The sequence below is a fragment of the Venustampulla echinocandica genome, assembly GCF_003357145.1.
Source record: "Venustampulla echinocandica strain BP 5553 chromosome Unknown scaffold_12, whole genome shotgun sequence".
In the NCBI taxonomy this organism is placed as follows: Eukaryota; Fungi; Ascomycota; class Leotiomycetes; order Helotiales; family Pleuroascaceae; genus Venustampulla; species Venustampulla echinocandica.
In genome coordinates, this window is record NW_022474217.1 from 151,150 (window position 1) to 159,851 (window position 8,702).

Consider the following 8,702-nt stretch of genomic DNA (forward strand, 5'->3'; position numbering starts at 1 on the left):
TCCTAGGCTACAACGTCGTAGGATCATCAATTACTAGCAGCCATGAAGAGTAGCGTACAGACGGGGGCCCTCCCCTTTAAATTTCTAAAGACTCTCTATTTATTTGGAAAATCCGACATCCCAGCGGCTGCTTTACCTTCGGTATGTACAGGTGCTAGCTTTATGTTTGTAAAAAGAGGATACTAGCTAACAAGGTAACTAGATGGCTATAGCTCTTGTTCTTGCTGGACCATCCAACTTACACCTGATCACCAAGGGGTTCATTTGGAATCAACTACATCTTCTCACTTTCCAGGTGCGTTGAGAAGTTCTGTTTTCAAGCTAGAATGATCAAAGTTGATTGACATAACAGTCAGGTAAAAAACCAGGTTGGTTCGATCTCTTATCTCACGTAATGACGACAAAATATGCTTACCAGAGATTCTAGCTCGATGGTATAGAGGAGGACAGAATAGCAAAGCCACATCGGCCTTTGCCCTCTGGCCGCATATCACCAGCACAGGCTACCCTCCTCTATTACGTCCTCTTCCTATTGATGTGGGTAGCAGCGATTCATACAAACACGACAACATGCACCTTGGTCTACTCGGTTGCCATCGTGATATACAATGAAGGTGGCCTGGCCGCTATTCCAGTAGTGAAGAATGTGATTGGAGCTATTGGACTCGCATGTTACTGTTGGGGAACCACAATAATTCTTGGTATGAACTATCACTTGATGTTTTTATTATGTGCTGATAGTGATGATTTTTCAAGACCACGGGAAAGAGTTGCATGGATTGAAGGCCATCGCTGTGCTCATGATTGGTGCCATCTTCGCTACTACTGTGAGTCTTTTTTCGAAATTTTGGTTCCAATGTGGCAATAGCATGCTAACTCTAGCAAACTCATTTAGGGCCATGCTCAAGATTTTCGTGATCGCTCAGCTGATGCAACAAGGGGCCGTAAGACTATTCCGCTACTGCTATCTCAACCGGTGGCCCGCTGGTCATTGGCCGCAATGACTACAGCGTGGACTTTAGGGTTGATTGCCCTCTGGAAGCCACCAGCTATTGCCAGTCTGGTATATGCTGCTGCGGGTCTACGGTGTTTGGGTGGTTTTGTCTCTAGCCATGACGAGAAAGACGACTATATCTCGTACTGCTGGTATGGTGTAAGTACATTCTGCTATCACATATATGCCTATCCCGTAGTCACTGACGCAATAATAGTTCTGGCTTCTTGGTAGTAACCTCCTTCCCATCTTCCCTCGATGGAGGGGTGAACTTGTTTAGAGGAATTGACTCAGGACGGCGTTGTGGTAAAGGCTACGACATGAAATATATGCCAATGGCTTGACGGACTGGTAAATTGGAACGGGAGACTGTTGAAATTGGATAACTGGCGCAAAGAATAGCCAGCATATTTGGAGGTACACACTTGATAGTACAGTATTACAATTTTCAATCTTATTCCATGATGCCTTGCTCTAGCTCTACAGATACTCTCGTATTGCTATATGAAGTCATTGCACTAGATCGTAGGTAGCTAGAAAAGGGGTGAAATCTTTCGCTTCACATAAACTATATTCTTCTACCTAAGGCTATTTCCTCTTCATTCATACTTCACAGTCGCTTCTTGCTGTTATCATTAATGCTTCTTCCTACACCGTGCTCACAAGAGCCTCCAAGTTTGATTCCGCCTTCAAGGGCACTCTTTCAATCTTAAATTTGGCATCTAACCACTCAAATGTCCTCTGAGCCGAATACCCAAAAGCACCAATCTTAGCCTGCAGTCCACCGTAGGCGACATCTTGGGCAATCCACTTCTCCTTATCCACGCCGTCCTTGAGACTAGTCAAGCAGTCGTATATCTTATCCGTCGTCGTGGCTGGGTTGAAGTAGAAGCTCGCTCCTGCTCCGGTCACCAGCGTGGGACACTTTACATTAGCCAAGTACTCTGTGCCATCTGGGTTGAGCAACGTATAGTCGACGAAGCTGCGCATGATATCTGCATCTGTCTTGGAGGCGGTAGCCCACTTCAAGTGGTTAAACTCCCATCGGGCCTGAAAGTCGAGCTTCTTCAGAAAGCTGAGTATTCCGTTAAAAACACCGTCAGATAGCCAGCCGCTCATAAAGCCGTTGAATAGTGGCCCTGGCATCCTGCCTCCCACAAAACTTGACAAGCTGTAGAACCCATCGACGCTTACGCATGCCTTGATGCGTGGGTCTGCGGCTGTGCGAAGTGCAAAATAGCCACCCATTGACGCGCCTGTAACGGCAATGTGATCAAGGTCAAGTTCAAGCTCAGGATAGCGAGAAGCCAAGTCAAAGAGGTGATCCAGAACCGGGCCTGTGACGGCTTCCCAATCCGGACGCATGGGAAGCTTGTGGCGACGAAGTACGATTCCCTGGCCAGGGCCCTCAAAAGTGAGGACTGCATAGCCTACATCTGGTCCGTACGCTGGGTTTACGAAGTAGATTTCTTCCTGAGTAGAATCGCCTCCGCCAGAGTTTAGCAGGATGGGGATTTTGCGACCAGGAATACGCTTGGAGGCATGCGGCAAGTAGAGATAGCCAGGCAACTTGGGTCCGTCCTCGTACGGGATCTCCAAGAATATCGTCTTTCCATCACGATACTGAACCCCTTTTCTAAAATCCGCAATTGCCCGCTCAATTGTTGGAAGAACTCTCTTATCGTGTCCTATAGGGCCTTCATTCAGCATGAACTGTGCTGCACGAAGGTAATTCGATGCTCGCAAGTAGGCGCGCCGCGCACCTACACGATCACCCGCTGCCTCAGCTTCTTTTGCGATGGTCTCAGCCTTGTTGCCGGTTTCGAGAAGGACGCTGTACCATGATTCCGGATCTTGGTCCTTGATTTTGGCTGCTGCTTCGAGGGCTTCTCCGATCTCGGCACCTTCGTGCGGCGCCATGGCCAGCAAACGAAGGAACTCGAAATCGAAGAAGGGGGACTTGAACAGCTTGTGCATGACTGCCATGATTACCTCACTTGTAAAAGAACAACTGGCAAATAATACTTGATGAAAGTGAGAACCATAGCCGTCTAGTACAGTCAGAGGTGGAGCTTGCTGAAACCCTCGGAGAATCGAGATGGCATGGCATGGCAGGACGACGATACGTACGTAGGCAGGCAGGATGAGCGAACATCACCGAGTAGGTATATTGGTCCGAAACCACCCCATGTATGGTCTAGTGCCTGGTATTCTGTGGAAAGTGCTCATATTCAGAACAGATACTCGGTAGGTGCATTCTATAGGGGCGCCCCGTGGCGTTGAGATACACATACACCGCCGACGCTTAGAGCATCCAGGTTCTTCCATTGGTCGTCTGGATTCGGCACTTGAGCTTACGCGCCCCATGTCGAATCGGATCGGCAGTGGAAGCCAGCCAATCATGATCCCAAAACGGGAAGCAGCAGTATTCGTCGCCCGGGGAAGAAAACAACCCCGAAATCTAGCTCTCACGGAGCGGGCATTGCTCTTACTACAGGTGCTGGAGAGGAAAAGGCTCAGACCTAATCACATCAGACAACGAGAAGCCATCGTTGGGTTTACGGTTTACGCTCGTGTCTCATCAAGATTCGTATGTGGTTGATAGATACATTTGCTTGACTCAAATACCCTGGGTTCCCGACGTGAGGCAAAACAGATATATCACAGGGGCCAGATCAAGGCCTTGATTGCAGGCAGCAAAACACCCATCTTTCGAGAGATTTCATCATCAAAAATCTATACAAGATGTCCTACGGCCTTTCCACTCTTCAGCTGAGCTGTGTGGCCCTGGCGGCCTTCATCGCCCTGCTGGTCTTCCGAAGACAATCGAAGAAGTCCAAAGGGAACCTCCCTCCTGGGCCAAAGCCTTTGCCGGTTATTGGCAATTTCTTTGATCTCCCATCTGCAGGGCAGGCCGAGTACCTGCACTGGTTCAAGCACAAAGACACATATGGCCCTATCAGCTCTATTAATGTCATGGGACTCACGCTGGTCATATTCCACGACAAAGACGCTGCCCATTTTGTCATGGGAAAGAAGGCCCAGAAGACGTCGGGAAGACCGCAGCTCACCTTTGCTCAACTATGCGGGTTCGAGAACTTCCTCATTTCCCACCAGTACGATGACAAGTACCGCAAGCACCGAAAGATGGTTCACCAGGAGATTGGAACGAAAGGTCTCTCCGCTAATTTCCAGCCCATCCAGGAGAAAGAATCACTTCAGTTTGTCCTCCAGACATTGAATAAACCTGATGAAATTTTACAACATCTGAAGACGTAAGATGCCCTATGATATCCCACATGTATTATTGTCTAATTCAGAATGTTTCCTAGTCTTGCTGCCGCCATTGTGTTAAACATCACGTATGGTTATACGATTGACCGAAATAGCCCTGATCCATTAGTGGAATTGGTCGAGCACGCTATGGAAAATCTCTCTCAAGCATTTGTGCCTCTTTCTTGGGCCGTTGACTCTGTGCCGGCCATTAAATATCTCCCCGACTGGTTCCCAGGCATGTCCTATAGGAAAACTGCGCAAGAATGGAAGGCCGTTAACGAGTCCGCCGCTCACCTCCCTTATGATTTTGTTAAACGCCAGATGGCACACAAGGCCAATCCTCCCTCTTACGTTTCCAATCTTTTGGAGAAGAATATGACCAAGTCCAAGTCCGACGCGGGAGGCGGGATCGAGTTGGACCCGGAAGATGAAGTGGCTATTAAGTGGACCGCCGTTAGTCTCTACGCCGCAGGCTCTGACAGCACCGTTGCCATTATTCATAGCGTTATCTGTGCCCTTGTTATGTTCCCCGAGGTACCAAAGAGGGCACAAGAAGAGATCGACCGCGTTGTTGGCTTGGAAAGACTCCCCAATTTTAACGATAGGGCTAACCTGCCTTATATTGATGGCATTGTTAAAGAAGCCTGGCGATGGAATCCCGTAGGACCTATGGGCTTGTCCCATAAGTCTGACGAAGATATTATCTGTGGAGAGTATCTTATTCCTAAAGGCTCCTATCTTCTTCCGTCCCTTTGGTGGTTCTTAAACGATCCTAAGGACTACTCGGAGCCACGCACCTTTAAGCCAGAGCGATACATGGAGCCACTTAACGAGCCCGATCCTAGTGAGCTTGCCTTTGGCTACGGCCGTAGGTCTTGCGCTGGTCGCTTCTTCGCGGATGCGAGTGTCTACATCACGGTGGTGCAGCTGCTGGCAGCTTTTAACGTTTGCAAGGCCAAGGACGCCCAAGGTAATGAAATTCCTGTGACTCTCGAGGCTATTCCGGGTATGGTGAACCGTCCTGCCCCTTTTCAGTTCAAGGTTGAGCCCCGGAGTCAGCAGCACATTGATCTCCTTCATCGCATTGAGTCCGAGCAAACACCCGAGGTTAGCCACGCGAGCCTGCTCAGGCTCAATACGGTATGAAGGGGCAGGCACATGTATTGATGAGTGGCGTTGAGAACGATCAAGATTTTGTTGGGGAAAGCAAGCAGTTTTATTTAGCTATTCACATTCCGTCTAAGCACTTGTTCATCAATAAAAGGACTTTACGTCTAATAAATAGAATTGAGTGGATAACTGTCCTTTTTTATTGAGTCCCCCTTATCTAACTAGCTGTTAATCAGTTCTGTAAACGCATCCGCAGTTTACATGTATTGAGCCCATTTCACCAGCGTTATTATAGCTATAAGTGGAAATCTAATCGTCCTTGCCCAGCCTCGAGCTAATTGATTTCAGTTCAGGCGCAAGTTATCAGCACTAACAAGTGTTCCCAACCACTCGCCTTCTTCATTCTGCTTTCCAGTGGCCTTGACCTCACCCCTACCAAGCAGAACGGGATAGCAATTCACATACACATTCTCATACCCGCCATTTACAATGAAAGTTTCATGGAAAATGCCCACATAACTAGGTTTATGGCGATTATAGTACGACCAGGCCTTCTGATGATGGGCCTCGCGGGCAAATTGATGGACACTTTCGGTGTCCTTAAAATAGTACTTTATGAGCATAGTATTGTTTGAGCTACGCTCGTTCCCACGCCACATAGAAACTCCTAGCAAGCCAAGCTCATCCTTTCGACGGACCATATCTTCGTCCATGGCTTGAAATTGGTTCGCAATTTGTCGAATGTGCGGTGCGAAAATTCCGAGGGGGTGGTTATATTGTATTCCGAGGTGAAATACTACCACCGAGCCCTTGGAGAGCTCAGGACCGTACTGTCCGAATTCATCGGGGATTTGAGCAGTGGTCCTTCCTGGAAGGACGCCGACCATGAAGGGGGATTTTTGGGGCCGGAAGCATTGTTGGATGGTGGTGAGGATAGAGATAAGCAGAAGAGTCGTGGCGGGGACGGCGGCGTAGCGGAGGGGGAAAGTGGCGCAGAGGATTATTTGGAGAAGAGAGCCTAAGGAGAGAATGGTTTGAAGTTTGAACTGGTTAGAGAAGAGGAACTGATTGTGAGACATAAGTAGGGGCTGTTGATTCGGGGGGGAGGGGGGGCTTACGGATAGGTCAGAACCCCCGTAGAATTGGTGTAGCTGCTTGGTCGGTGGGAGAAGGGGCTTCATCGTAAAGTTTTGTGCTGGTGATGAAATAGGAGCGATAATAATACGGGCAAAGGGTTAATATGGGTGTGGTTGATGAGAATGGTATTGAGCATTTAGATGTTGAAAACTTGAAGTCAATAGCTAACATAGAAACTACTCGAGTATTTTGTAAAAGTACATATGACTTTTGGGCAGTTTCCTCCATCGGAATTCGGATTGTCTCAAATCATGCCGAAACCCCCACCATTTCCGGATTTATATGGAATGTCTATTTATTGTGGCCCGGAACAAGTTCTTACCTATCGGCGGGGTAAAACCTGCCAGACTCCTTATCAGTGATCACCAAGCTCACGTCATCTCAGATGGGGAGGACGCATATGCATATGCAAAGTGCTGAAGCTTGCAGCCCTGCCCCGGTAAAACGTTCGGAACCTCACGTCGCATAGCCGAATACCTGCGAGTAGGGTACCTAGACACATACGGTAGCATCGGCGAGGTACCGACATACGCCTCTGGGGCAAGAAGGAAAACAAGACCGACCTTCATATACCGCTTCTTCTGTGTTTAACTGACCCTATTGCTTACCTTTCCTAAGCCGTGTCTGAGTGGCCTTGATATTATTCCCAGGGGCCTTTAGTCAACAGCCAACACCTAACAGATTGAGAAAAACACTCTTCGTCGACGATTCACAACGTTCCTTTCGAGTCCGAGACCATGGCGATTAACATGGACGAGGCCAAGGCCCACCTGAAAGAGCACGGCTGGGTGAAGATCCCCTCGGTCCTCTCCAAAGATGAGGCTGCAGACGCACTTGATCGGCTCTGGAAGGCGAAGGACGCCCTGGAGGCCAACGGTGAAGACACCTTCCAGCCGATCTTGGACCCTAACCCTGCCAACGTGCGCGTCTTCTACCTTCCGGAGTTGGACGCTTACTGGCGTGAGATGCTCATCAACCCCACGGGCCTCGATCTGGCCAAGTCCCTGCTGGGAGAACAGCTGCTGGTGAGCAACTTCTCTGCCAACATCGCCCGTCCGGGCTCGGAGAGCATGGCGCTGCATTCGGACCAGAGCATCGTCCTCGCCGCGCCATGGCTGGATATCTGGGCAGTCAACGTGATCTGGTGCCTGACCAGGACCACCAAGGAGAACGGCGCCACGCTCTACATTCCGGGCTCGAATAAATGGACGACCTGGGAGGACGTCCCTGATAACGCCCCCGAACGGCTGGTCCCGTTTGAAGCGGACGCCGGCGACATCGTGGTGATCGACGGGCGGCTGTGGCACACGTCCGGCCCCAACGTCACCAGTGACGAGGACCGCGCGATCCTCTTTGCCTACTACTCAGCCCCTCACATGCGGCCGCTGACGAACTGGTCAGCCAAGTTGCCGAGAGAGCTTCAAGAGACCCTCAGCCCCCAGATGAAGGAGCTTCTTGCGCTTAGCCACATTGGCTACGTGGTACGGGGCGATCTGACCTACATGGCGCAGAAGTACCCTAGGAAGGAGGCAACCTCCGCGAGCGCTGATGGAGGCGAAGGAAGGGAGGCATCTGTCGTGGAACTGGGCGTACGCAGACAGTCACTGGACGGGACAACGCACTCTCCCCTTCCCCCTTGTTAGGAAATCTCTACGGAGTATACAAATTCTATAACATTATTCTCAGGGAGGAGAAGGTGCATGACATATAGGGCCTAAAATCCCTACTGAGAATATCGAATTATCGAATACGTAGCAGTAACAAGGCCTGTTTTACATCGTGCAAACCTGCGGTTATCATAGGTTCCGGACCCGCTTCGAGGGGGGGGGGGCATCCTCCCATCTAGAGACTCTACCTATAGGAATTGCAGCCGAGCTGATACTGATACGATTCCCGATGCATCTGCTGTTATCGCCGTCCCGTCTGGCCGCACCACCCTTAACCTTAACTCATCCCATTGCTCCTACTGGTTCCTACTGGCTCCTACCGGCTCCTACCGGCTCCTACATGTTTTACCAGTATTATATCAGAGAGATATCAGAGATATATCAGAGATACATCGGTTTAGCTGAGTAATAGCATGAATTTATCTATCGCAACCCCTGGAATCCTCCCTATGCCTCCCCTGCGACCACCTCCTTGTGTAACCGCCCCCGCAGGTTTCAAGCATTCGGGGTGGCTTTCT

The 8,702-nt window shown here is 49.8% G+C and overlaps 5 protein-coding genes across 5 annotated transcripts; 3 read left to right on the forward strand and 2 right to left on the reverse strand.

The window, feature by feature from the left end:
- Positions 1-42: 42 nt before the first annotated feature.
- On the forward strand, positions 43-1,274 carry BP5553_09818 (Integral membrane protein; the record flags this gene model as incomplete). Its single annotated transcript, XM_032018441.1, has 6 exons — positions 43-141; positions 203-295; positions 428-701; positions 757-827; positions 896-1,153; positions 1,212-1,274. 6 exons carry the CDS (start codon positions 43-45, stop codon positions 1,272-1,274), a joined length of 858 nt encoding a protein of 285 aa, XP_031865278.1.
- A 368-nt stretch (positions 1,275-1,642) lies between these two features.
- BP5553_09819 (Uncharacterized protein) lies at positions 1,643-2,980 on the reverse strand (the record flags this gene model as incomplete). The annotated part of the gene is made up of 1 exon (XM_032018442.1): positions 1,643-2,980. One exon carries the CDS (start codon positions 2,978-2,980, stop codon positions 1,643-1,645), a length of 1,338 nt encoding a protein of 445 aa, XP_031865279.1.
- Positions 2,981-3,359: 379 nt separating this feature from the next.
- Positions 3,360-5,416, forward strand: BP5553_09820 (Uncharacterized protein; the record flags this gene model as incomplete). The annotated part of the gene is made up of 3 exons (XM_032018443.1): positions 3,360-3,584; positions 3,662-4,269; positions 4,327-5,416. 3 exons carry the CDS (start codon positions 3,360-3,362, stop codon positions 5,414-5,416), a joined length of 1,923 nt encoding a protein of 640 aa, XP_031865280.1.
- A 308-nt stretch (positions 5,417-5,724) lies between these two features.
- BP5553_09821 (Uncharacterized protein) lies at positions 5,725-6,561 on the reverse strand (the record flags this gene model as incomplete). The annotated part of the gene is made up of 1 exon (XM_032018444.1): positions 5,725-6,561. One exon carries the CDS (start codon positions 6,559-6,561, stop codon positions 5,725-5,727), a length of 837 nt encoding a protein of 278 aa, XP_031865281.1.
- Positions 6,562-7,254: 693 nt separating this feature from the next.
- On the forward strand, positions 7,255-8,160 carry BP5553_09822 (uncharacterized protein; the record flags this gene model as incomplete). The annotated part of the gene is made up of 1 exon (XM_032018445.1): positions 7,255-8,160. The coding sequence occupies one exon, from the start codon at positions 7,255-7,257 to the stop codon at positions 8,158-8,160; it is 906 nt and encodes a 301-aa protein (XP_031865282.1).
- Between the last annotated feature and the right edge of the window lie 542 nt (positions 8,161-8,702).